A 27,174-nucleotide genomic window follows, 5' to 3' on the forward strand; every position below is an offset into this window, starting at 1 on the left:
ACAGGACAGGAATATTCCCCTCCTGCTCCAAGTGGGGCCAGTATACCCTCCCTGGCACTACCCACCGCCCAGCATCATGGGGCAGGGGAGCCGGCCCCCCCCAGGTTGCCTGGGTCATGAGCACACAGGCCACCATCATCCCTGGAGTTCCAGGACAGTCACAGGGCCTCAGGGAAGGGTTAGGAATGCTCTCTGCACTCCATGGTCTTGGGGGGGTGGAGGGGGTACAGGAACATAGTCTCTTGCTTATGGATCCACGTGTGAGCGTGCTCAGTTGTGTCCAATCCCATGGACTGTAGCCTGCCAGGCTCCACTGTCCATGGCATTTGCCAGGCAAGAATACTGGATCAGGTTGCCATTTCTTCCTCCAGGGGGATCTTCCTGACCCAGGGATGGAACCCACGTCTTCTTTATTGGCAGGGAGATTCTTTACCACTGAGCCACCAGGGGAGCCCCGTATAGCCATAGAAGACCCAAGGAAAGTTCTGATTCACCTAACCCTGCTGCTGGGAGCAGCCCCCACGGCCTACCAAAAGACCAGTGCTCTCCTCTGCAGACAGCTGAGGGGTGAGGGGAAGAGGTGTGTGTGTCAATGGAGACCATCCAACCAACCCCTGGCCTCACCAGGGGAAGAAGGTTCTGGCTCCAGGTTCACCACAGCTCACAGGGAGTGACACAAGGGTTGTTGTTGTTTTTTTTTTAATGGATGCGTGGTACCACCTGCCAGGGTTGTCCATCCTCACAAAGCTGGGATTCTTGGCCGCAGTGCCCCTCGCCCGGAGGTGACAGACCCTCCAGCCACACACGCAGCTGGAGAAACCAGAAGGGACAGGCCGTCCCCTTCGCAGGCGAGCAAGGGACAAAATTCCATTTTAAGAGAAAGGAATTGCAGAAAAAAAAAAATGTCTTTTAAGAGACAATCCTTCACAAAGGGGGAAACGAGCACCGCTAAAAAACAAGTGTTGTCTGCTGAAGATCAGAGTAAAAAAAAAATACTGCATTAAAAAAACCCAAAACAAACAAAAAAACCTTAAGAAAAAGGGTACAAACTTCAAAGTGCTTTCACGGTGTGGGCGGCAGGGTCTCCCACTTGGCCTGTAGTGCCTGGGGGGTGGGGGTGGGGGCCGTGAGGCAGAGCAGTGGGGGCTGAAGGCGCACCCACCCCACCACGCCCATCGGGCCGAAGTGTAAGGCTGGAAATGTAACACACTCTCTCCCCGCATCCCGCAGCAGCTGCCAAGAGCCAGCCACCTGTTCTCCACCAGCAGTAGCCGGTGATGCCCACGGGCGGCCGGGGGCACGGACACCACCCCTCTTTAGGGCTCCTTGGACACGCCGGCCAAGGCTCTGCGTCTCCCCTACAAGGTCCGGGCCCCTGTCCCGAGGACAGGGGGCGCCTAGTCGTGGCGCACCGGTGGCTCCTCCCCGCACGCCTGGTCGGAGTACGGGGGAGGCGGGGGCTGCTCCTCCCCCAGCCCATAGGGGGCGTGGCCGCGGCTACGCTTGGCCTCCTTGATGTACAGCTCCAGCAGGACCTTGGTGGGCTGCTTGTCCACGCGCTCCTTGGGCACGCCGTGGCTCAGCAGCCAGCCCATGAGGTCCTTGCGCGTGGGGTTCGGCCCCAGCATGAGCTTGGCGCGGCTCGGCTGGCTCTGGCGCCAGAGCAGGCCCACGTCGGCGATGGTCTGGATCTCCATCACCGCCTCCAGCACCGTCATGCCCTTGACCAGCAGGCTGACCAGCGAGAGTCGCAGCTCGGAGGGCGCGGCTGTCAGCAGGCGCCGCTGCAGGCCCTGCGTGAAGGTCAGGTCCTCCGGCGCTAGCCCGGCAGGCTCAGGGAGCAGCGGCTCACGGTAGATCCAGTCGAGCATGCCCAGCTCGCGTACCAGCTGGATGCCCTCCTCCATGGTGGTCCAGGGCCGGAAGGGCAGCTCGGTGGCCTCGAAGTGCAGGAAGGACTCCCAGCGCCGGCGCCAGGCCAGCAGCAGCCAGGCCAGCAGCGTCTTGCAGTCACCCCGCAGGGTCTTGCAGTGGTAGTTGAAGACGGCATCGCCAGTCAGGTCGCCCAGCAGGGCCAGCTCCCCAGAATTCAGCGACAGGGCCTGGCCGCCCTGGTCATACACCCGCAGGATCCAGCTGATCATGAGCTCGTTGGGGTTCTGCCGGAAGCGCCGCGCGATGGCCAGGAGCTCGGTGTACGTGTAGTAGCGGTCGCCCCGCCCCGCCATGGCCGTGGCCGTTCCAGGTGCGGGGGCCAGCGGTAAGGCCGGAGGGGCGCGGCCGCCGGAGCTGCGGGAAGGGCACGGAGGGGCGTTGGGCAGGGAAACAGTCACCCTCCCACAACCCCTCCCCAGAGGGGGAGCCCCTCAGACCCCCAGGTGTCAAAGGTCCTGGGGGGGGGGGGGCACCATGTCCTCACGAGAGATCAGAGCCCAGTGCTGGATATCACAGGGGCCCCAAGCACGGCCTCTTCAGGAGCCCGGATACCGGATGTCTCCGCAGACCCCAAGCTGTTCCCCTTATACCTTACACCACCCACCGTGCCCCCATCATGGGGTTACTGTGAAGATTAAATGCCTTCAGTGCCTAGCACTGTGCCTGCTTCATAGTTGAGTGCTCAGCATCTGCCTGTACAGATACCACCACCACCACCATCTCTACATTGGATAAGTTCGATAGGATTATGGCATTGGCCAACCCACTAAGAACTTGTTCTTACCGGGAGGGCTGAAGGAACTGCTGACTCCTGGAGGAACTGCCTGCAGATGGGAAGGCATGCGGGTGGGGAAGAGGAGGTTGGTGGGGTGCAGCAATCACGATCCCCATTCACCTCTGCCCAGAGCCGGGGACCCCTCAGACCCCCGGGTGTCAAAGGTCCCGGGGGAGCACCATGTCTGCACAGAAGATCAGAGCCCAGTGCTTGACATCACGGGAGGTCCCCCGCATGGCACCTTCCGGCACCAACTGAACACATCTCTCTGCAAACCAACCCCCCACCCCCAACCCCAGGCTGGCCTGTTCCTCATCCCAGCCCTTCTTGCATCCACTTCCTCTTACCACCCCCCCTCCATCTTTGCAGCGGATGCCACAGGAATTCAGGGAGCATGCAGTACTTTTGGGGGTGGCTTGCAAAGGCTGACTGTTCAAGGACCCCCCAGCTCTGCCACCTCCTGGGCGATCCCCAGCAGGACCGGCTGAGGCATTAGCTACAAGCCCAGGCAGGGTGGGGCCTGGGACCTCAAGGGAGGCCGGTCCACAGCACGCACGCACACACCCCGCCCCAGCCCTATCCTTGTGGACAATCATGAAGGTGCCCTCATGTCAAAAGTGGCAAAACCAGCGATCAAAATCCACCTCCTTGGTCCTGTATCCTCAACTGTAGGGAAGAGGGGTGACAGAGAAAGCCCCCACCACTCCAGTCCCTCTGAATGTGGATGGGGGCTGCAGAAATAAGCCCCCTCCTGGCCAGGAGCCAAGGATGGGTAAATCGCAACCTTTATGCGCCTCCACCTCGGCCATGAATAGTGGCAAAAGCGCACCTGTTTCAAATCATGAGGTTATTGGGGGGATGACTCCAGGGCTTAGAAACCCGGCCTAGCTCAGACTAAGTGCTCAGCAGCTACCTTTGTTAATATTACCATAATCTATACATTTTATTAACAAATTGATGCCACTGTAAATTGGATGATGATCATCACAGTGTTAATAATAAGGGGAGTCTCTTCTGTTCTTACCGAGGGGTGGCCAGGCTGCTCAACTCCTGGAGGAACCACCTGCAGACAGTAAGGGGTCGGGGAGCTGGAGGTTGGTGGAGTGCGGAGCAACCATGCCCCCTCCTCCATCTCTCTCCAGAGGTGGGACCCCACTCAGATCCCCGGGTGTCAAAGGTCCCAGGGTGCACCATGTCCTCAGTGGAGATCAGAGCCCAGTGCTGGACATCATGGGGGTCCCAGTGCCCTCAAACCCCACACCCCAATCCTGCTGCCCTCAGACTGGCCGATGCAGAATAAAACACTTTCATCTCACCAGTTCTGCTGCCTCGGAAATCTACAGGTGTTACACATCCCTTAGGGCTTCCTCTTCTCAGCCCTTTCACATATCCCTGCCCAAGTGGCATCCTCCCAACTCCACACTTCCCCAGAAATTCCCTCTTGGCCCACATCACTTTGGAGGAAGAGAAGAGCCCTTCCAAAAAGATGTTCCGATGCTCCCCATTCTGAGCTAAGCCTTCAGAGGACACAGCTTCTCAACCCCTTAGGTACTTGTCAGCAAGAATCTAAACCTCCCTAGAGACTACACTTTCAGTTCTCCATAGTATGTATTTAGAGAGTAATCTATTTCCATCAATCTCAGGTTAACCTTATTAGTGGAAATACAGATTGAGGCCCAAACTTCATTGAATAGAGGGGGAAAATCACCCTCCTAGAACTGGGAACAGTTGTTTGTTTTCCGGTAACACACATACCCATGCCTATTTGATGATTTAGCTGTTGAAACAATTGTGAAACATTCTCTAAAACTTGGAACATTTTGTGACAGTCTCCAGATAAACCATGTTCTTTGACAGTGGCTACTGTATAAGTTGAGGGTAAACTTGATAACTGTATCAGTTTACGTACACATGATTCACGGGAAGCTGCCTAAACTCTGCTGAAAGGTACACTGTCTACAAATCCCACCATCACCACCCTGCAATGTGACAATGACAGTGCTTCCAGTCTTTCTGCTGCTTTTCTGCTGAGTCTGAAAATCAGACTATGGATGAGTCTTTTCCCCTGAAACCCAAAAACTTACACTGGGCCCTCCATACCTGTGGGGCTCTGGAACCAATCCCCGTGGATACCATGGACAGACTATATATTTCCCCTTCTGCAGTCCATATTCCCTGTCATTCAAACCCTACCTTTGAAGGCAGGAGGCATCACTATCCCCAGCCCAACTGAGCAGAGGACTGGGGCCCATCTGCTCCTGATGGATTTTACCCACTCTACAGACACAGAAACTGAGGCTCAGGAGAGCAATCTTTTGACTAACATCTCTAAGCCCAAGAACAGGACAGTTGGGCTTTGCATGACTGCTGGCAGATAAACTAGGTCCCAGAGACGCTCGATGCAAAGTCACCCCAAATGAGGGTGAGATAGTTTAGATCTGGGTGGGTCAGGGACTGGGAGCAAGGGTTCTTACCAAGGTGGGGTGGGTGGCCCCTCAGCTTGAAGACACACCTGTAACACAGGAAGGATTTGGTGAGGGTGGGGGAAGAGAGTATTGTGGGGGGATCCAGAGAACATCAAAACCAAGGCCCCTCAGATCCCCAGGTTGTCAAAGGTCCTGGGGGCACTGCGTCCTCAGGGAGTAATCGGAGCCCAGTGCTGGACATCATGGGAGACCGGGTCCCTCTGCAACCAGGTCCCAAGGCCACTCACCTTCAGGGACAGAAGCCAAGCAAGCTAACAGTGCCTAGAGACTGGGAAACACGAAGTCCATCACGGGGTACAAATGCGCACAGCCTTCCCTGTGGTGACACCAAGATGCCTTCACCTCCCCAGTGTCACAGGTCCACAAAGGACTGTCCTAAACCCACCACGAGGAGAGAACCCACTGACTACTCCCCTTAGCCCAGTCTGCAGATTTCCAGCATTGACTCTCTCGGCTACCGACCCTCAACAGTGGCTACTAAGATGCAAATCCCTTGGAAGAACTGTCCAGGGGGTTGGGGGTGGTGTATAAGGAGGAAAAGAGAAACCTGAAGTACAAGCAACAGGAGCAGTCACCAGAGACCCTTAAAACGCAACCAGTTTTGAACAAAACAGTGAAAGACATTTTGGAAATGACAGGAACTACGACCACAGAACGGACAGGAGAGGGCCTCCTGAAGGAACTAATCTCATTGAGGATGATGACAACACTGTCATTAAATAGAAAAAATGCAATTTTAGAGACACTGTGTTAACGATTTTGGATGAAATAAGAAATTCATTTCCAAAACATGAAGTACACAAAAAGCAAACATGGCGAAACATCCTGTTAAGCGTCTATTTGCCTGTATGTTTGGGGATTTTAACAACGAAAAGGCCTGAAAAGGGAATATATGGGACAATGCAAAAGAGTGATGAATGGATGAGAAACTGCCTTCCTCTTGTGACAAGGCAACAGTTAGGATAAAATTAACTGTTTTCTAAAAGGAGAAACAAAGCTGGAGGAGATTCTTGCTGGGTTGTGGTGGGGAAACAGAAAATCGGCTAGCTGTTCCTGGGCTGGATCTCCTTGGAGGTGTGGTATTGCTCGGGAGTTGGGAAAACGCTATTCAGAAAGCCCCGTTAGCCCAGAACTAACGCTTAACGAAACTTTGATGTTCTGACCGAACACAAAACTGGTATTTAAATGACTGTGTCAGAATGACTCCTGAAAGTGAGCGAAGGCCCCCTTTGCTTTGTCCGACAATTACTCCCCTCTGGTTCTGACACAACCCAGTAATTCACTTAAGAGATCCCACTCCTTCCTTGGCATCCCTCGAAGTCCTGTCTCTACCTGCCACGAGGCCTCTGGTCTACATCGCACAAACACGCCAGCCACACGAAATCAGAATACATAAGAACGATTTCCTAAAGAAGGCACGTGTAAGCTAACACTGGAGTGGAAAACCTCAGGCATAAAGACTGTCATAAGCCTACCTTCCCCACCTCCCCCCACCCCGCAAAATCCCCCCCGAAATCGACAAGATGGCGGAGCCCTGAAACGTGGGCAGCAGACACCGCGCAGCCAGACTGCGGCGCAGAGGCCCAGCCCCGGGGGGTCCGCGTTCGCTTCGGCAGCAGGACTTCTACTTCACCCGCTGAGCGCCCCTAGGGAGCCACCACCCTCTCCGAGCGAGCCACTGCCCGCCCCGAAGGGAACACTCAGGGATCGCCTCGAGGCGCGGGTGCCGAGTGCTTACGAAGGCCCTGACACCGTCCCCGCCACGGCATGCTCGCCCCCGCTGCAGCCCCGGGCACACACATCACGCGTGACCCAGTCCCCAACACGCGCCCTCCCACAAACAGGAGACAAAGCAACAAGCTCACCTGAACCTCACTCTCCGCAACTCACGTGCGACCCGCAGAGCGCTCTGCTTTATTGCGCGCGCCGCTCGCACGGCCCGCCCCGCGGCGCCAGCTGGGCCCCGCCCCGGGGCGTCCAGCACAGACGCCGGTGTCAGAAACTGTACTTTGGTGCTTGAGGAAGGAAACAAGAATAATAATCTTCCTAACAGGAGATGAAACGTTGTTCCAGGAGGCGGAGAAAATGGGAGCAAGCAAATACTGGGGGCCATTATCCTGCATTAGAGTCAGGCAATTCTGTGAACAGCACGAGAGGCGGGCCATGGGGGGAGAGGCACCTTCCGGCCCCTCCCCGAATGTGGGCGGGGCCGGAAGGCGACGCCGCTGGGATTGCCAGCGCGGCAGGGGTGAGCGCTGTGGCTGTGGGGGCGGGGCCTACTCAGACAGTCCCATCCGCAGGGTGGGAGGCGGGGCCAGCGCGGAGATTGACAAGGGGGCGTTCCGGGAAAGCGTCCGCTTGGCGCAGAGTTAGAGGCCGAGCCTGCGCAGTGAGAGGTGGGAGGGGGCTAGGCGGAGGCTGGAAGGCTGGCCGCCCGCCTGGGTCGAAAGGAGCGGGCTGGAGGCCCGGGCTCGCCTGGAAGCTTGTAATCTTGGTATGGTTGGAGATCTGAGGAGTGTCTTGCAACTGACATGATTGTAAAAGTTTTTTTTTTTAAACGTATGAAATGAAACGTCTACTTCAATCCTCCTACTGCGTACAGTGGCCAATGTCAACAGGTTGGTGTGGACTTTTATTTTATGGACACGTGCACACACACACACACACACACGTTTTATGGGTAAAGATGCTTTTTTTTTAAAACTCCAGTTTGTCCCATACGTAGTCCCTTCCCATCAGTACACAGAGTGACCTCATTCCTTAAGCAGTAGCTAAGTATTCCCTTGTGTGAATAGAACACGCTTTAGCTTGTTCCCCTGATCACCGGGATTTTCTCCGGTCTGGTGAGGAGACTGTGATCTGAAGTAAAAGCAAGAGACCTAAACTCTGCACGTTAAAGAAGTGACAACGTTTCCTTCACTGGTTCTGCCTCACTCAGGAATGCAAAGTCCCCACTGTGGCCCACACGGCCCAGGGTGACCTGGGCTCTGTTCCCTTTCTGCCCTTTCCTTCCTCTGTCTTCCTTGCTCAGGCTACACCAGCACATTGGCCTCCCTGGTCTTTCTGGATCCTGTGAAGGACATTTCTACCCCAGGAACTTTGCTTTTGTGGTCTCCTCTGCCTGGAGCTCTTTCCCCCCAATCAGTCCCCATGGCTCTGTCTTTTCAGTCCTGTTTCTGCTCAGAGGTCAGCTTAGCATGGAGCCCCTGCCTGTCCACTCTATATAACAGACCCTCTCCTTTCCAGACTGCTCTCCCTGACCCTCTGTTCTTTTCCTTCATAGCTCTTCTCTCCTAACATATCTACTTGTGGGCATTTTTGGGGTTTTGCAGGATAGGGGGGTTTGCCTCCCTGCAAAGTTGTCAATTCCTTAAAGACTAGGGTTTGTGTCCATTTTGCTGTAGACCCTGTGTCTGGCACATAGTTGCAGCTCACTTTTTGTTAAAAATGAATACACTGGAGAGCCTTTTGTGGGAGACAAGAACAATTATTGTAATAACACTTAATGAGCACATACTATAGACTAAACTCTAACTAGATTAAGGTACAGTTGGTTTTCTCTGTCCACAGATTTCACATTTAAACCAATCTCAGGTGGAAAAATTGGGGGGGAAAAATAGTTCCAGAAAGTTCCAAAAAACAAAACTTGAATTTGGTGTGTGCCTCAGCAACTGTTTACATAGCGTTTCTGTTGCATATTATAGGTAAATCTACAGATGATTTAACGTGTACAAGAGGATGTGCATAGTTCATATGCAAATACCCTACAATTTTAAAATCAGTTTATTGCTGTGCTGGGTCTTCATTGCTGCACGTGGGCTTTCTCTAGATGCAGTGAGCAGGGGCTGCCCTCTAGTTGTGATATGGGGGCTTCTCATTGTGGTCGCTACTCTTGTTGTGGAGCTTGGGCTCTAGAGTGTGGGCTCAGTAATTGTAGTACATGGGCTTGGTTGCCCCATGGCACGTGGAAACTTCCTGGACCTGGGACTGAACCCATGTTCCCTGCATTGGCAGGCAGATTCTTGACCACGGGGCCACCAGGGAAATCCACTCTGCAATTTTATATAAGGGACTTGAGAATCCCCAGAGTTTGGCATCGACGAGAGTCTTGGAACCAATTCCCTGCGGATACCGACGGACAACTGTACTATCTTTATCCCCCAAACCATCTGCAAAAACTGGCTACATGTAACAGCCTTTAAAATAAATAAATAGGGAAGGAATGGGATACTGTAAAAAATTTTTTTTAATTAAAGGTATAGACTTGTGTGGAGAGAAGTAAGGGGTGATGGCGGGAGGGGTAAGGGGTAAGGGCAAGAGGTGAAATGTGGGTGCCAGGAAGAGCAAATTGTTAGGGGGTCACGAGTGTGAAGAACGAAGCCCAAAGAGCTTGGGGAGAGTCAGCTGTTCAACAGACATTGCTTGAGCACCATCTGTATGCCAGGAACCTCTCCCCCAAGTCCCTCCCCCACCCATCCCTCTCCCCCAGAGGGCCCCGAGGAGGCGTGGCATTTCCAGGGAACACTCACAAGGTACTGAAGTAAACGAACGTTCTGGGTGAGAAATACAGATTATTTGAAAATACACATCATTAATCTGAGTTGGAGGGATTTCAGAGGGGACTGAAAAAAGGACAGGACTCTTGGTAGTGGGTCCGGGACTAGAGAGCAGGGCTGGCAGGTTGCTCGGCAGGGAGCCGCGGGAGCAGACTCGAGGATGGGGACATTCCCACTTCTTAAGTCCAGATGGCCTGGCTCGCCAGGAGGGACCAGAAATTTATGTAGTTCAAATAGGAAAAGAAACCTGGGGGAAGGAAGAAAGCAGAGAGGGTGAGGCGCAGAGTTCACCAGCCCAAGCCTGATGCCAGTCGCTTTTCCAAGCCCAGCTGTGCTCCCTATCATGTCCCCAGACTCACGTCTAAACCCAAACTTAGGCCCATACCTCTACGCGCTCCCCAACTCATTCCCAAATCCAAACCCCAACCCCGCCTCTACATCCAGCCCTATGCCCACCCCAACCCTATCTCCCTCCTCAGTCCAGTCCCCCTTGTCCACAAGCTCACCCCATCCCAAATCTATCCCACCCCGGTCCCCATCTGCATCCTGGAACCCACGCCCAAGCCCTGAACCCCAACCCTGCCCTGGCCCCGACCAATCATCACGAAGAAGAAGACTCCGGTCCATGCCAGGTAGAAGCTGCACCCCAGTTTGTAGGTCATGCCTTCCTGCAGGTATTCCTGGGCCTGCATCAGGTAGAACAGGATACCCAGGATCAGGCTGGTCCCTGCATGAGTACAGGTGTTAGGAGGCCAGGTGTCACGTGTGGCAGGACCCCTGCCTAGAGCTGCGTGGCTGCCAGGGTCTTGCTCCTTATTTTCCCACTCGCTTTCACCTTCATGAACCTCTGCTCACAGGCAGGAAAGCAGGTTCCTGACAGTATCACGGTGGAGGACATGGGTAAGGGCAAGGCTTGGCTCTTTAACTGGGCAGTGGTGACATCTAAAACCACAGGCTTTGGAGCTAGCAGACTGGAGCTCTTGCTTCTGTATCCCCCACCTCAGGGCAGCCACTCCCATCTCTCTGAGCCTCATTTCCCTCATCTGTAAAATGGGAGTAGTCGTAGGACCCGTCTCCTTGGGTCGTCATGAGGAGTTATTGAGATTGGCACACAGTGGGTCCTCAAAAACTGAGATTATCGTTGCTCTATTGGGTGTTTAATTTTGGGCTTCTGAAGCAGTGGACAAGAAACTTAGTCGTTCTGGATATTTTAATTTTATTTTGAAATGATACGAATTTAAAGATAATTTGTGAACTTCCCCTGGTGGCCCAGTGGTTAAGAATCTGCCTGCCAGTCCAGGGGAGATGGGTTCGATCCCTGCTCCAGGAAGATCCCACACGCTGTGGGGCAACTAAGCCCGTGTGCCTCAAATACTGAAGACTGCTCGCCCTGGAGCCTGTGCTAAGAAGCCACCGCAAGGAGAAACCCGTACAATCAATGAAGAGTAGCACCCACTCAGTGCAACCAGAGAAGGCCCATGTGCAGCAGCAAAGACCCACCAGGGTCAAAAATAAATAAATCTTAAAAAAAAAAAAAAAAGACAATTTGTGAAAAGGAAAAGACTCTTTTTCCTCCCCTCCTGTAGTGGAGAACAGGGTAATTTTTATGGTTTTGAAAAATAATATAGGAGATAAGTGCTTTCCATCTAATTAAAAGGGGAAATGGGTAAAAATAAATTTTTTTTTTTTTCTGGCTGCGTCCAGTGGCACACAGGATCTCAGTTCCCCAATGAGGGATCAGAACCCATTCTTCCTGCGCTGAAAGCATGGAGTCTTAACCACTGGACGGCTGGGGAAGTCCCAGATGTGATTTTCTTACAGAGAAATGTCCTATTTTAGATGACATAAAGCAGAGATGTTTTCTACACTTTGTCCCTTAAACAATCAGGAAGAGTTACTGGAAAAACTGGATAAAATACCTTTTACTAACAAGAAAACAGGAAGCTGGGTGTTCTCTCCTGTTGCCCTTACTATCACTCTCCAAAAATGTTTTTTTGATGCAACAGACTGTTGTGATCAATTATTACAGGAGATAGGAACACAATATCCTTCATTTCCAAATTAAAGTGCCCCTCCCCCCTCCACCCCCGCACCGCTTTTCGAAAAAAGCCTAACTTGGCACGCAAATGGAAAACTAAACTATTCTAATCAGAATATCGATTTTGAGTTATGTGGAAAAGAGTAAGAGGACTATCATGGCAAGGCTGTGTGCAAAGCTACATAGCTGCCGTCATGTACTGACATTTTCTAATTCAGTCCTCCCTGTGTCTCCACATGGTAGGGAATTTTAACCCCCTCCTACAGATGAGAAGACTGTGGCTCAGAAACACGACCTAGCTTGAGCAAAATCACAGCTGGTGGTGGTGGTGGTGATGGTGAGATAGGCTCTGGGATGGAGTTGAAACTGGAACGTGGGGTTGAGTATTGGGGCAGTGGATATTTGAGGGATGGACTCTGAGGTTTGGGGGGATGTGGTTGAGCTGGGGTTGGGAATGGGGATGGATTGGAGACAGGTGGGAAGATGGGGTCGGGAATGCATTGGGTTGAGTCTGAGAGCGAGTCACAGGTGACCAGGGTCTGGTGGTGGTTGAGGTTGGGGATGAAGAAGACAGGATCAGAGATGGATGGGGCTTGAGCTGGAGATTGAGACTCAGGCGACAGGGGTGGGTTGAATTTGGCATGAGTCTTGAGGAGGGTTAGGCATGGAGATTTGGTGTCAAGGTTTGTAAAGAGGTCGGAGATGGTAATGGGGATAGTTTGGGGGCTGGAAAGAAGGTAATGTTGGGAGTGGGCGTGGGGATGGGAATGGACATCACGCACGGGAATATGAGTGAATTAGAGTTGTGTTGGTGGTGGAGGCGGAGGGTGACGTGGAGGCCGGTGTCGGGGCTGGAGAAGTTGGGTTGGAAACTGATCTTCTGTCCTGGGATGGGGTGGAGATGTGGAGGGAGACAGGCTTGGGGTGGGGGGTGAAGGGCGAGGACGGGGGTGGGACTGAAGCGTGGTGGGGAGGCTGGGGTATCAGGACGGTCCTGACTTGGCTCCTCGGGAGGGTCTCAGCGCCGTGCCTGTGAGGGCGGTGATGATGACATTGGAGAAGTCCAGCAAGGGCACGTTGGAGCTGGTGGAGAAGATGATGTTTATTAGAATGATGCAGAGGATGAAGTTGGTAACGCTGGCGACCAGCAGGAAGGCCCAGGCAAAGTCCAGCAAGTCTGGGGGAGGAAGAGAAGCAGGAACACCGGGACAGGCCCTCAGGCCCCGAGCCTGGCGGGGAGAAGGTCTCCCGGGAGCCTAGGGGCATTGTTAAGCCCTCTCCCTTGAGAATTCTTCCCCCCCCCCGCCCCACCACGCTACCCCAGCATTGTAAGAAAATTGAAACTGGGCTCCAGAGAAGGGAGACTGAGGCAGATAGATGCCTTCGGCATTGAGGTATGCACCTCCAGGTCAGTAAGGACAGGTTCTTGGGCAGTGATGAGCGGGGTGAGCATTGAGGAACCAACTTGACGCCATGTGGACAGATTCCTTAGGAATAGTGTGTAAGATGCTAAGGTTGTGAGAACTGTGAGGATGGGTATCATGTAGGTGAGAATGAGCAAAGGACAGTGAGGATGGTTCTGAGGCAGTGAGGACCCTCCTAGGAAAAGGGACGACCCACCGTGGGGAGGCAGGAAGACGGGGGGGTGTCCCTGAAACAAAGAGGAAAGAGGAGCCCCAGGAATAGGGCAGGCCTTACAAGCATTCTGGTCATACTCGTGCAGGCAGGCCATATCCGAGCAGCGGACGACAAAGACGGTGTCGATGGGGATGGTCCGGAAGCCAGGGTCCCCCAGGGGTGCCAGAGGCACCTGGAAGTGGATCCAGGGCTGGCCCAGAGAGATGAGGCCGATGATGACTATGCTGGCCAGACTCAGCAGTAGGTTCAGCTGGCGGCTGATCCTCTTGGCCTCGTGCAGCAGCCACCAGCCCATGGGCAGCTGAGAGTGGCTGAGCCTGTACTTGCCCAGATACCTGCAGTGGGCGGCCCACCAGCAGGGTCAGCATCGGGTCCAGCTGGCCAGCCCAGCCGACCACCCCCGCTTCTAAGTCCATGTGTCAGAATCCCGGGCAATCTGACGTTCAGACTCTCTCTTCTCTGTGTCTGTTCTCCATGCCCTGTATCCCCCAGGTCCCCCCTTTAATACCTGCTCACCCCAGGACAGCCTCGAGGCTCCCTGGCCTCCAGATCCTAGCTTCCGGGAGCTGCCACTGCCCCTTCCAATCGCTGGGTGGAATCATGGGTCCGGGCTCTATGCTGTGCCCCACCCAGGGCCAGCCTTCATCCCTGCCACCCCTAAGTCCGACTTCTACCTCATATACTGACCGTGCCTCCCTGGTCCCTGACTTTTGCCTGATACCCCACCTCCTAGAACTCTGGACCCCAAACCCGCCCTACTCCCTGCACCCCGGCCTCTCACCTGCCAGCATTGTTCGCGAAGGAGGCCGATGGTAAGTTCTGAGCGTTGTTTTCCAGGATGGACTGGCTGGTTTGGGAGCTGCTCAAAGAGTCTCTGATGGTCTCCTGGGAGGTCCAGACAATTGACTCGACACTTTTGATACTGGCCTCGGGACTGTGAGTAATTGAAAGGGGTACGTCCACTCTGGCCCGGACTGGTGACGTGGAGGTTTGAAGACTTAACTTGGGACTCTGGACACTAAGTTGTCTGTGGCAGGTCACTGATTTTATGTTGGTCAGAGGGGTGCGAGTAGTTAGCAAGGGGTTTTGGTTGCTGAAGAGGCGACTTTGGAAACATGGGGGAGCATCTCGGGTGTGGAACTGGCGGCTGTAGGTGACGGATAGTGGGTCTTGGATGCTGGCTCGGTGACAGCTGATGACGGACGTTGTGTCCTCGATACTGAGTCGCTGACTGTTGATGGATAGAGGGTCTTGGATACTGACCCGGTGACTGTGGATGATAGGCAGTGGCTCTTGGATACTGACCCGGCGAGTCGGGGTGCTGGGCTGAGGGTCTTGGATACTGACCCGGCGGTTGTGGGTGATGGGCAGCGGCTCTTGGATACTGACCCGGCGGTTGTGGGCGATGGGCAGTGGCTCTTGGATACTGACCCGGCGGTTGTGGGCGATGGGCAGCGGCTCTTGGATACTGACCCGGCGGTTGTGGGCGATGGGCAGCGGCTCTTGGATACTGACCCGGCGGTTGTGGGCGATGGGCAGCGGCTCTTGGATACTGACCCGGCGGTTATGGGTGATGGGCAGCGGCTCTTGGATACTGACCCGGTGAGTTGGGGTGCTGGGCTGAGGGTCTTGGATACTGACCCGGCGACTGTGGATGATAGGCAGCGGCTCTTGGATACTGACCCGAGTCTGGGGGGAGGACTGAGAGTCTTGGTTAGTGACCTGGGACCTGAAGGTGCTGGACGAAAGGTTTTGGCTCTCACCTTGGGAGTTGCTGGGAGCGGCCAGGAGGGAATCCGGCTGAGTGCTCTGTTGACCAGAATGGGACCTCTGGGCCATGTGGAGATATGAGACAAGGCCGGTGCCCGGATGCACTCAACACCCTGCCAACCGCCTCATCCCCCTTTGCCAACCATCACTGTGTCCTCTTGGAAGCCCATTGGTCTCTCCTGGGCCTCCGGCTCCGTCCCTCAGGGTCTTAACCTCTCTGTCCCCTCTCCTGTGGGTCGTGGTCTCTCTCACTGTCCACAGGCAGGCCTTGGAGCTTTAGTCTGGCCTGGCGCTGGGGCTGGGGGGAGGTTCCATGACAGTTGGAGGGGTTCCAGGAGGTTGGGACGTTGGCCATGGACTCATGTTCTACTCTAGCCGCACGTGAGAGACACGGGGGCTCGGGCTGGGTCAGGGTGGGCTCAGTGTAGGGTCTGGGTGGGGTCAGGATTGGGTCAAGAAAGGGGTCACGGCTGGGTCAGAGAGCTGTCAGCACAGGGCAGGGTTAGGGGAAGAGGATCAGGAATGGTCAGGGTGAAGGCAGAGCAGGATGGGAGAGGGGCCCAGGGTGGGGTCAGGGCTAGACACAGCGGTGGCAGCGCTGGGTCAAGGGCCACATCTGAGGTCAATTCTTGCAGTTTCTGGAGGGCCTGAGATCTGAATCTCTAATTCCTTCCCCCTGCCTGTTCCCACCGTTCCCCCTCCCCCAGGGCCTTCTACAAATCAATTTCATCCCTTTATTCTCAAGTTCTATGTGTCTTCTTGCTCTCTTTACTTCTCCTCTGCCTCTGTGTCTCCTAACCTTTCCCTGAATCTTGCAAAAGACTGGGTCTCTTCCCATAGCCCTTGGGAACTGTTGGGTGCACCACCCGTATCCACCCTTTTATTTTTGCCTCTGCCGGGTCTTCACTGCTGCACGAGGGCTTTCTCTAGTTTCAGAAAGTGGGAGCTACTCTCTAGTTAGAGCGTGCAGACTTCTCATTGCAGTGGCGTCCCTTGTTGTGGAGCTCGGGCTCTCGAGGCACGGGCATCAGTAATTGCGGCACGTGGACTCCACAGTTGCGGCTCCTGGCTCTAGAGCACAGGCCCAGTGGTTGCGGTGCATGGGCTTAGCTGCTCCGAGGCATGTGGGATCTTCCCGGATCATGGATCGAACGGGTGTCCCCTGCATCGCAAGGCAGGTTCTTCACCACTGGACCAGCAGGGAAGCCCTGGTGGGCACTCTTTTGACATCATGGGTCTTGACCTCGTGAGCACCCTTTGGAGCCCATGTCACAGTTGTCTGTGTCCTGGGCTGGGATCTGAGACAGGGATGAAGATAAGGGGATGATGTTGGGAGCAGAGATCGAGCTGAGATTTGGGGAATGAGGGAACAGAAGATGAGGCTGGAGACAAAACAAGTTGATTTGGGTTTAGGATGGGTTGTAGGTGGGAGGTGACCTGCGCCGTCAGGGTCAGAGATGGGAATGGAGTTGTGTTTGAGGTTTAGGACAGGGAGCATCCTGGAGATGGCATGGGGTTGTGGATGGTGCTGGGATAGGACAGGAGACAGAGATGGGGATGCAGCCGGGATTGGAGTTTGGGTGGGGATGGGAAGATGGCTGTGGGTGGAAGGGAATTGCGTACAGGGTAACAGGCAAAGTGAGGCTGGTGGGCGGGGGGGATGTGGTTGTGTTCAAAGGTGGAAACTAGGATGTAACAGAGTGATGCAGGCAGACCCAGGCCCCGGGAACTCTGTTCTTCCCCAGTGGAACCGATCTCTTCATGGGAGGAGGACCGCAAGTTCGTCCTGCGAGCCTGGTGTCTCGTCTTCATCATCCTGGCAACCATGATGCTGCTCAGCGTGCTGGACGGGCGTATGGCCTACCTGCATGGTTCCTACACCGGCTACGTGGGCTTCTGGACCAACTGTGAGAAGCACATGTGTGCCGACCTGCGCCAAGTCACGGGTCAGTGGGGGATGGGGCAGGCTTTGGGGCGCTCTGTGGGGGTGGTGGTCTTTAGAGATGATCAAGGGCGAGAACCTCTGGGGGAATCTCTTTGGGTGTTCTTGGTTGCCAGAGAAATCTTTAGGATTCTCGAGGGGCTCTCTGGAAATTCTGTGAAGGCCTTGGGAGGGAGCTTCCTGGAGTGGTATGCGGCTTATGAGGCAACGAGAGTGGCCCTGTGCTTGGGAAGACGAGTGCTGCACTTGGTCCAGCCCCAATCTGCTTCATGATTAGATGGCTAAAGACACCATCATTCTCTCTCCCACTCCTTTTATTTATTTACTTTATTTTTTTAAAAAGAAAACAAGATGGCTTTTAGCTCCTTCAGGAATTTTTTAAAATAACAATTTGTTTTTGGCTGTGCTGGGCCTTCGCTGCTGAATGGGCTTTCCTCTAGTGGCGGCACACAGGCTTCTAACTGTGGTGGCTTCTCTCAGTGTGGAGCACAGGCTCTAGGGTGTGTGGGCTTCAGTGGTCGCAGCTCCTGGGCTCTAGAGCACAGGCTCAGTAGTTGTGGTACGCAGGCTTAGTGGCCCTGAGGCATGCGGAAGTCTCCCTGGACCAGGGATCGAACCTGTGTCTCCTGCATTTTGGCAGGCAGATTCTGTACTGCTGAGCCACCAGGGAAGCCCAGAAACATTTTGCTTCCTTATAGGTCTCTGCTTTTCCAGTGCTTTTGAGCATTACCACAGAGTCAGCCCAGACCCTGGAGCCAGGGCACCTGAGTTGGAACCCTGGCTCAGCTACTTGGTAGCTGAGTGATCTTGAGCATATTTCTTTACCCTTGTGTGGCTCGGCTTCCTCATTTCTATAATGCCAGTGATATTGGTACCTATTTGTGGGCTGTTTGAGGAATACGAGAGTGAAAACACACAAAAGAATTAGAATAGCACCTGGCACATATTATAGGAAGTGTTTCATCCAGGTTTCTTATTATCATAAGGATTTCCACCCCTGCCCCGAGTCAATGCACCTACCTTCATTTCAGATCGTAAATAAGTGCTCATAAAACTTTCAGAACATTGTGCAGTATTAATCTTACTTGGGACATCTCTTTCTCTTATACCGCCCAAACTCAGGCTCGTTTCAAGTTACAGAAAAGCCCATAGGCATAAATTGTTCGGGTTCAGGTACTGCTGGATCCAGGTGCTCAAAAGGTGTCTGTCTCTTGCCATCTCCCCTTGAAGGCTTCCTGTGTGCTGGGCCCTCAGGCAAGCTGTGCTGTACAGCAGCAGTGGGGCTGTCAGCAGCTTCTGGGGTCCCGTTTTGTTTTTCCTGTACACAACCATGGAGAAAAGAGAGTAAGTTGTCTTCTGTGGCCCTCACATGAGGGTCTCAGGATTAGCTCCTATGGGACCAGATTTACTACCCTGAGATTTCTCACTTCTCCCTGAACCATTTTGTTGTGGTTAGGACGATGTCATTCTGTGGTTGGCTGGATTCCATGAGGCTGGATGTTAAGTCTCAGGCAGTTCCAAGCTCATAATCTTCTCTAGAGCACAGGCTCAGTAGTTGTGGTATGCAGGCTTAGTGGCCCCGAGGCATGTGGAAGTCTTCCCGGACCAGGGATTGAACCTGTGTTTCCTGCATTTTGGCAGGCAGATTCTTTACTGCTGACAGTTTCAGTTAGAAAAAGTCCCAGGGAAGAGTTTGATTGGTTGGCCTTGCTGCATGTGCCGTTGTTTGAGCCGATGCCTAAGTCCCTGGGGCACTGTGATTGACTCAGCCTGAGTTACATGACTACTTCCGTGATCCCAGAGGGCAGAGTATGCTGTGAAAAACACTTAACCAGGATTATGCGATTGATCCTGCGAGCACTATTTCTATTTTGTATATACATGCAGTTTGCCAGTAACAAAGCAGATGGCGTTTTAGCTCATTTGGATGAAACAGTCTTGCACTGTTCAAAAGTAGATAAAGTAGGAAAGGGCTAAGAGGAAGATACGTAATTCTCAGAAAGGGCTGAAACTCTTGTCATGCTGAAATGAAAACTGGATATCAATTTCAAACTGAGTGTGATTATGTCTTTTAGGTACCTTGATTTTAGAGTATTTGGAAGTTTTCTTGTGTGTACATCTGTGTGTGCACTCTGGGGGACGTCTGGGGGGTTATTTAGAGAATGTCTGTGAGGGGCTCTAGGGATGACCTTGGTATATCTGGGGAGGCCTAGGGGTGTGAATAGTGTCATTAAGGAACCCTGGGGTATGAAGTGACTGAGTTGTCCTGGGTAACTTCGAGGGTGCTATTGGGAGTGGAGGGTTGGTATTGAGCGTATAAATGTGATCTGCTGTGGGAAATCTTTTGAGAGTACAAGCAGAGTAACTCTGGGGGTGTCTGTGGGGATAATTCTAGAAATGCTAGAGATGATTCTGTGGGCTGAACTTGAGGATGTGGGTGGGGGTGACTCAGGGATCATCTGTGGGGTGACCTTAGAGGTATGTGTGAAGTTGATTATGAGTGACTGGGGTTGACTTTGGGTTAAGAGGGGGTGATTTGGGACAACTTTGAGGGTGCAAGTGGGAATGACTTGTTTTAAAATCGAGGTATAGTTTACTTACAACGTTATATAAGTTTCAGGTGTACAACATAGCGATTCACACTTTTTTTTAGTGGGGATGATTTGGGGTTGACTTGGTGAGGGTGGGAATCATCTTGGAGTTTCTAGGAGGTGACTTTGGTGATGGCATTGGGGGTGATACTGAGGATATCTGTAGCTAAACTTCAGGGGTGTCTGCTGGGGATGACTTTGGAGAGTATCTAGGGGCAAGTCTGGGGCATTACCTCCTTTCCCCCCCAGTTCTCATCCACATGAGCATGGGCCTCATGATCCTGGCCATGATCCTGTCTCTAGTCCTCCTCCTGGCCATGGGGTTCTCCTTCCGGCCAGCGCTCCGCCGCCTTAACAAGACCGACCTCGTCTTCAGTACCCTCAGCTCCTTCACTGGTAAATGTCGCCCTGGGAAAAGGCTTCGGGGAGGTGTGTCCCAGAATTTGTCCTGCTGGGTCTCTTTGAATGTCTCTTGAGCTCTGCATCCCTGCCCCCACCCCCCGCCCCCCACTGCTCTGCGCTTGCTGTAGGTTTCTCAGTTCTAACTGGTATCTTTCTGTCAGGCGCGTGCGTGCGTGCGTGCGTGCGTGCGTGTATGCGTGTATGTGTGTGTGTGTGTGTGTGTTTGTGTCGCACAGGCACGCTAGTCAGGCAGGGTGGGAGAGGATGTCTCTGGCTCGCTTCTCTTTCTGGAGGTCTCTGGGTCCCTGTCCAGCCTCGTGTCCATCTCTGGCCCCATCTCAGTGCAGGGCTCCTGATTCTCCTCAGCCTGACGCTCTTTATAGCCAACTGCGAGATGCTCCAACCGAGGCCACAGGTATCCTACCTGGTGACCACCTACCTGAGCTGGGGTGCCGGAGCCTTGATGCTGTGGGCCGGTGAGGGCGGGGTCTCGGCAGGGCACGGGGTGGGGCCAGGGGCGAGCGTACCAGGCAGGGCCTCGGACCGGATTGGGGTGGACCCCATGGGAGGTCAGCCTACAGGGACGGGCCGGGGCCTAGGGGGCCATCTAGCACCTCCACTCCCGCCCCCAGGAATCCTGAGCTACTTAAACTACATGGGCATGTGGGGCAAAGGGACGCCCTCCATGGAACGGCGGATGAGCTACCGCCGGTGGGCCTCGCTGCAGAACACCCGGAAGTCCTTATCCGAACCGCCCTCGTCGTTGGACGCAGGCTCCAAGCACAACGAGGACCTGTCCGTTTAAGAGCCTGCCCCCGGCCCCCCACCACCCCCAGCCCCGTCCAAGCCTCTCGAAGCCAACTGCACCCGAGCTTCTCAGGACACTGATGCCGGGCCACCCCTTTCACCTTGGCCTTCCCGCCCAGCGTGTCTCTCCCTGCCCCCACCCCGGAAGTCCGGCGGTGCCCGCTCGCGTTCTGCGCGCGCGCGCGCGCGCGGCCGGAGCGGTGTGGCCCCGCCCCCGAGCCTGGTGCGGCCCCGCCCCCAGGTGTCTAGCTCTCACTGGCGGTGGCCTGAAGCCTCACGCCATTATAGGCATTCCTACCCCTCCGAGGGCCAGCACCGCCCCAGAACGTCCAGTCTGGCCCCCCGGACAGACATGACACTGCCCAGCCTTGGATGTCGCCCCGCTCATCGGTGGAACAGGCCCTACCCCCCGGGGGGCGTGGCTTGCAATTATATTTCCACCGTCCTTCACGTTCCTGGCTTTCCCAGCCATTAATAAAACGTGGGTTCCTTCTCTCAGAGTCTGAGCCTCCGTTTCCTGCTCTCCCTCCAAGGAAGAGTGGGGCTCAGAGTCCTTGCCTTGCGCTTTGGGGCCTGAGCCTTTCTGTCTACACCTGCCTCTGACCCTTCCTTTCCCTGCTGCTCATAACTGCAAATCTCCCGCTAAGAGTCCGGGAGGGCTGGAGAGGCTCTAGTCCGGGCCGGATGGTTCCCGAGTTCCCAGGTGTCCAGCGTCTGGAAGCCAGAACGACACCAGGACTTGATGCGAATTTGATGCATATTCGATTTTACTAGGGGTAAAGGACAGGGCGGGGGCATTCAGGGGTTGTCAGTCATGGTCTTATTGATCCAGTCCAGATACAAAATCACTTTGGTGTAGACGGAGGGCTTATTGGGAGTGCCACACGGGATGTGGCCCCATGACGTGATTCCTTGCAACATACCCTCGCAGATCAGCGGGCCCCCTGAGTCACCCTACAGCACAAAGGGGGAGGGGAGAGTGTGAGAGAGGTTAGCAAAGACTTGAGGGTTTTGCCTGGTGAGCTCTAGCACTTAGACGGCGAGTGCACAGATCCAGACAGTAACTCCCCATGTCTGGAGAAGGAGATAGTTGTCTCCAGAGCCCACTCCCTTAAGAACATCATTGCGGATTCCGACAGAGGGGACAGTGGCTCGAGTCCTGCCGATGGGGAGGGAGTCTCAGGGTCCAGTGCCTGCCCAGGGTGGGCAGGATTCAGGATTCAGGAGCAAGATGGTCCCGGCAGGCAGGTCAGTGCGGAGGAGGAGCAGGACCCTACAGGACCCGCCCGTCCTCAAGCTCACCTCTCCCCAGGCTTTCTCTGACTGGACCGGGAATGTGTGTCAGAGAGGGGAACGCGTGAACTCTGATGTGTGTGGAGGTTGGGGATACAGGAAGGAAAGGGGGTAGCGAGCCTGCTTAGCTCTGAACCCCAGCGCAGAATCTGAGCCCCCGCCCCCAGCACTTCAAGGCCCGGAGGCTGGGGGGGGGGGGGGGGCAGGCTGGCTCACCACGCAGGTGTCCTTGCCGCCCTCCAGGTGTCCAGCACACAGCATGCACTCTGTCACCTCCTGGGGGTGGGCTGTGGCACACTTCTCATTGGGTAGGAGGATGAGGTCCACACACTGGAGATCGTCTGGGTAAGAGACTGCGGGCCAGGGAGAGACGCGGCTGCGGCCAGACCCCACACCCTCAGCCCTCCTCCCTCAGACTCTCGAGTTCAGGTCCCCGGGCCCCTCCTCCCGCACACCCCGGTGCCCGGGTTCCACGGTGCACCGTCTGGACGCCGGCATACACTCGTCTGGCGTGACGCTGCCCCAGCCGGAGGCGTAGCAGGTGGTCCCCAGTTGGGGTTCCTTGGTGGGCAGACCCAGGACCTGCACGTCCTGTGTGAGCTGGACGGGCTCCTGCAGACGGAGCAGCATGAGGTCGTGGCTGTAGTCCTCTCCTGGCTGGCGGGTGTGGTTTTCCAGGAGGCTCAGGTTGAATCCCGGATTTGGGAAGTCCTCACTGACACCGGCGAACTGGGCCGTGTCTTCGTCCTCAAACAGGTTGTGGCGACCTAGCCAGACCTGGTAATTTCTAGGGGAAGGAGAGGATGGTGACCTTGAGCGTGGGGTGGGGGTGGGGGAGGAAGGGCTTCCCTGGTGGCTCAGACGGTAAAAGAACCTGCCGGCAATGCGGGAGACCCGGGTTCAATCCCTAGATCGGGAAGATCCCCTGGAGAAGGGAATGGCCACCCATTCTAGTATTCTTGCCTGGAGAATTCCACGGACAGAGGAGCCTGGTGGCTGCAGTCCATGGGGTCCCAGAGGGTCAGACAGGACTGACAAGCAAGCAATGGGGGAGGAAAGGGAGACGGAGGAGGAGAACATGAGGAGGGGTCCAAAGAGAAACAGGAAAGGGGGTGAAAGAGAGAGAGAGACAGGAAAGATAGAGTCACAGAAAACAGAGAACAGTGAGCGCAAGAATAAGAGAATGTGACAATGTCACAGAGACAAAGAAACGGAGTGAAAAAGAGCTTGGAACGGTAGAGGGGATGGGAAAGAAGGGGGAGAGACAGAGCACGCCGGAGATAAGGAAGAGACGGAGACGGTGAGAAATAGGCCCAAAAAAAAGAGGAAGGGAGGGCAAAGACGGAAGGAGCAAGGAGAGCGAAAACGGGTCCACAGGAGGTGGGAAGAAGAGAGAATGAGGAACAGGCAGGGGAGGCGAGCGGGTGAGAGTTTGACAGAGAAAAGGGAGAGGGGGCGGGGCGGAAGGGGCGGGAGGGGGCGGGGCGGGAAGGGCGGGAGGGGGCGGGGCCTGGGACCAGCTCAGCTGCAGCGGAGGCTCCGGGGCTGGTTCCCCAGAGAGCAGGTGGCCTGGCCCCCGGCCCAAGGTCTGCGTCCCCTTCCTGCCCCAGCTCCCTCCCTCCCTCTTCTTCTTCTTCCTTCCCTCCCCTGCCCTCGCCTCCCCAGCTCAAGCTGACACCAGCCCTTCTCTGTGTCCCCTTAGAGCCACCCCTCTATGCACGGATGGGGACAATCTCTTCCGTTTCTCTGGGGAGAAGGCGTGCTCAGTAGTGATGGATGAGGGACTGAGAGAGAGAGAGAGACAGACAGACAGAGACAGACAGAGTCAGAGACAGAGAGAGACAGAGAGATGGGGGCAGGGCAGAGAGATGGAGGGTGACACATAGGTGATAAAGATGGTAGCAGAGACCTTGAGATGGACAGAGACAGGGAGAGAGACAGAGACGGAGACAAAAGAGAGAGGGAGATAGACATAAATCGTCGTCACAGACACACAGAACCAGTTAGTGAGAGACTGACAGGACAGAGGGAGACGTAGAAAGACAGAGGGACAGTTAGGAGGACTGACTCAAGAGAGCCAGGCAACCGTGGAGCAGGCTTCCCTGGGGTCATCCAGTCCCAGCCCTGCCTCTCTCGTCTTGTGACCCTGGACCACAACCCCCTCCAACCCCCGTCTCTGCTTGAGGCCCCCAGCCTCCCCTGAGGTTATCAGAGGGGACAGTGCCTGCATGCACGTGCGCGTGTCTGTGTGTGTGTGTGTGTGTGTGTGTGTGTGTGTGTTAGTTGCTCAGTCGTGTCCAACCCTTTGTGACCTCGAGGACTGTAGCCTGCCAGGCTCCTCTGTCCATGGAGTTCTCCAGGAAGGAATACTGGAGCGGGTTGCCATTCCCTTCTCCAGGGGATCTTCCTGACCCAGGGATGGAACCCAGGCCTCTGGCATTGCAGGCAGACTCTTTCCTGTCTGAGCCACCAGGGAAGCCCACCCGAGGGTCAGTGCTGGCCGCTTAATCCTGTGTGCACGGGGCCCCCTCCAGACCCCCCGCCCCTACTCACTCGCTCTTGCAGTGAGCGGCTGTGAGCACCCACTGAGGGGCCACCAGGACACCCCCACACTGGAAGGTGCTGAAGTGGTATATAGCCACCTGCCAGGGCTGGGAATGCTTCTCACACTCCTGGCCTCCGACGATCCGGGACTGAATGGGGGGCACAGCGCCTGCAGAGGAGGTGCTCCAGGTCATGTGGGGAGAGGGGCAAGGCAGTGGGCTGTGGGACTGCAGGGCCATGGGAGTGCCTGACCAGAGCTGGGGGGCGGCCTGAGGACATGGGCCAGGGGCTGTGCGAAGGGCCTGGAATTCTGGGGACCATCGCTGAGGTGGTGGGGTGGTGTTGGAGGCTGATCCTGGGTATGGAGACTGCAGAGCACAGAGCTGACCCTGGGGATTAGGGAGGGAATGACAAGACATCGTGTACAGCAGGCATCTGGTGTGGGGTTTGGATGGCCTGGCTTCTTGGAGTGGAGGACGAGAGGCTCTGGGCTCTGGGAGGGGAAACCGAGGGTTAAAGGCCCCAGGAGGCTGAGCCCGAGGCTGTGGGAGGAAGGCTTTGGAGGATGAAAGGGCTCCCGGGCTGATGAAATGGTCAGGGCAAGGGCTGACTGTCAGGCGCTCTGGAAAGAATGCAGATTTGCAGATTCAGATTAGAGGGGCCAAGAAGAGCATCCGGGGGACCTGGGGACTCCTGGATTGGGGCCGGGAGATACGGGAGAATCTGGGGTTCTGGATCAAAGAGCGAATGAAAGGATTAGGCTGGGAAAGGAGTCCCATGAGGGTCAGAGTCCTGCAATCCAGGAATGACAATCTAAGAGGAGTTAGGGCTCTGGAACCAGGTTGGGGTCAGATTGGGAGGGAGCTCGGGAGGAGGGAAGGTGGAATGGTGGTCATTCTGGATTCAGGTGATTCTCGTGGGGATGGGGCTCATGGTCTGGGGACCTGGGGTTCTCCTGGGGGCAGGGCCAGAACAGAAGTGAAGGGGAAGGCATGCCAGGGGCCAAGCAGCTGTGGGGACACAGAACTCACTTGATGGGGGAGGTTTTAGAATCAGATGTTGAGGTATCTTGGGACAGGACAGCTGGGCTGAGAAGGTGTGTGTTGGGATCTTGATGAGGTGGCAGGGGGTCCCAGGAAACCGGAGCTGGGTGGGAGGAGTTCAGCTGGAGAACAGCTGGCGCGTGGGGAGGATGAGAATCCCACATGGAAAGGGGCACGTGGTTGTGCGTTCTGGATCTTTTTCCTGGTGGGGAGAAGGCTGGGGGTATGGGATGGAGGTTCTGGAACAAAGAGGAGAGGAAGAGACACTTCCAAAACCCCCCCACACCAGATGGGAGGCCCACCTGGTCACAAACCAGAAAGTCTGTTTTTGAAGAAGCGTCAGTGTCTAGTTGGAATTTGGGGATCTTGAGGGGCTTAGGGGGCATCAGATGGCAAGACTGGAGGAGCCAGTTGAGAGCTGACAGCTGGATGGGGAGAATCGCCAGGGTGTGTTAGGACTTGGGGATTCAAGAGCCAGACCATCTGGCCATAGAGAACTAGGGAGAGCAGCGGGGACTTGGGGTCCCAGCGTCCGATGGGGTTGGGGGTGCTCCTTGGAAGAGACAGACAGACATGGATGGGGATCCGCCCCATAAAGTGAACGGGGCAGGGATCTGAGTGGGGAAGAGGACGAAACCCTGCTTGTTTCCCAGGAGGGAGGAAGGACCTGGTGGGAGCAAGGTGACAGTGAGGAGTGACAGGCTGGATTTTAGGGTGCGGCTGGGAGAGATAAGAAAGAGCCTGGTATCCTGGTCTGGGCTGGACGGGGTTGGAGGGGTGAAGGCTGAGGTGCCAGGTGGGAGGGGAAGGAGTTATGGAGCAGGGATGGTGGGGACAGCTGGAGAATCAGGGCCCAACCCCACCCTCCCCCATCTTCCCCACTGTCTCACCGGTCCCTGCCAGGGACAGGGCAAGGCACAGAACCGGGAACCACATGGTGTCCAGGGGCAGGCAGGCGCTGAGCTTGTAGCTGGGGAGCCTTGCCAAAGGAGGCTTTTAAAGCCCTCCTCCCCCTCCCCAGGGCTCCACCCCTGCCCTGCTGGCACCCAGATGCTGGCTCAAGCCCTGCCCCTGCTTCCTGGGGGCTGGACAACCTTCTCCCACCCCGAGAGCTGTGGAACGGACGGGACACTGAGCACCTGTTCTTCTGCAGGCCCTCAATCGCGCTGGAAGCATTCCTGCGGCCAGAAGCCAGCCGGAGCAGGGCCTGGACCTTGCCCGTGGGGCCAGAGTTGGTGAGCAGAGGGGGAGAGGGGTGAGTGGGGGCAGGAACAGGATGGTGGAGGAACCACTAACTTCCACTACCAAGCCCCAGATACCTTAACCCCACATAAGGCTATGTACCCCCAAGACC

General features: G+C 55.4%; 2 protein-coding genes and 4 non-coding genes across 7 annotated transcripts; all 6 read right to left on the reverse strand.

Moving 5' to 3' along the window:
• Positions 1–707: 707 nt before the first annotated feature.
• On the reverse strand, positions 708–7,082 carry LOC128063371 (Friend virus susceptibility protein 1-like). 2 transcript variants are annotated; one of them, XM_052656107.1, is made up of 5 exons: positions 7,062–7,082; positions 5,185–5,222; positions 3,735–3,773; positions 2,720–2,759; positions 708–2,289 (listed from the first exon to the last, which is right to left on the reverse strand). In XM_052656107.1, exon 5 carries the CDS (start codon positions 2,226–2,228, stop codon positions 1,398–1,400), a length of 831 nt encoding a protein of 276 aa, XP_052512067.1. In that variant the 5' UTR covers positions 2,229–2,289; positions 2,720–2,759; positions 3,735–3,773; positions 5,185–5,222; positions 7,062–7,082; the 3' UTR covers positions 708–1,397. The 2 variants fall into 2 exon arrangements, with proteins under 2 accessions (XP_052512067.1, XP_052512066.1); XM_052656106.1 differs by lacking the exon at positions 7,062–7,082 and having other exon boundaries at positions 5,185–5,232.
• On the reverse strand, positions 2,360–2,457 carry LOC128064225 (small nucleolar RNA SNORD88). The gene has a single exon (XR_008200945.1). It is a non-coding gene; the product is annotated as a small nucleolar RNA SNORD88 (small nucleolar RNA).
• Positions 2,847–2,939, reverse strand: LOC128064226 (small nucleolar RNA SNORD88). Its single transcript, XR_008200947.1, has one exon. It is a non-coding gene; the product is annotated as a small nucleolar RNA SNORD88 (small nucleolar RNA).
• LOC128064224 (small nucleolar RNA SNORD88) lies at positions 3,858–3,950 on the reverse strand. The gene has a single exon (XR_008200944.1). It is a non-coding gene; the product is annotated as a small nucleolar RNA SNORD88 (small nucleolar RNA).
• On the reverse strand, positions 5,297–5,388 carry LOC128064227 (small nucleolar RNA SNORD88). Its single transcript, XR_008200948.1, has one exon. It is a non-coding gene; the product is annotated as a small nucleolar RNA SNORD88 (small nucleolar RNA).
• A 14,656-nt stretch (positions 7,083–21,738) lies between the features above and the next one.
• LOC128063377 (kallikrein-1-like) lies at positions 21,739–26,756 on the reverse strand. The gene is made up of 5 exons (XM_052656115.1): positions 26,711–26,756; positions 24,787–24,946; positions 22,734–23,020; positions 22,450–22,586; positions 21,739–21,894 (listed from the first exon to the last, which is right to left on the reverse strand). Exons 1-5 carry the CDS (start codon positions 26,754–26,756, stop codon positions 21,739–21,741), a joined length of 786 nt encoding a protein of 261 aa, XP_052512075.1.
• Between the last annotated feature and the right edge of the window lie 418 nt (positions 26,757–27,174).

Source organism: Budorcas taxicolor, chromosome 18, assembly GCF_023091745.1.
Source record: "Budorcas taxicolor isolate Tak-1 chromosome 18, Takin1.1, whole genome shotgun sequence".
Taxonomy (NCBI): Eukaryota; Metazoa; Chordata; class Mammalia; order Artiodactyla; family Bovidae; genus Budorcas; species Budorcas taxicolor.

Excerpts from the sequence above, each read along its gene's own strand:
- LOC128063371 (XM_052656107.1), bottom strand. The coding sequence starts at position 2,228 with ATGGCGGGGCGGGGCGACCGCTACTACACGTACACCGAGCTCCTGGCC.
- LOC128063377 (XM_052656115.1), bottom strand. The coding sequence starts at position 26,756 with ATGTGGTTCCCGGTTCTGTGCCTTGCCCTGTCCCTGGCAGGGACCG. Across the intron at positions 24,947-26,710 it reads CCTGTCCCTGGCAGGGACCG|GCGCTGTGCCCCCCATTCAG; the intron begins GTGAGACAGTGG and ends CCTCCTCTGCAG. Across the intron at positions 21,895-22,449 it reads GCGGCAAGGACACCTGCGTG|GGTGACTCAGGGGGCCCGCT; the intron begins GTGAGCCAGCCT and ends TTTGTGCTGTAG.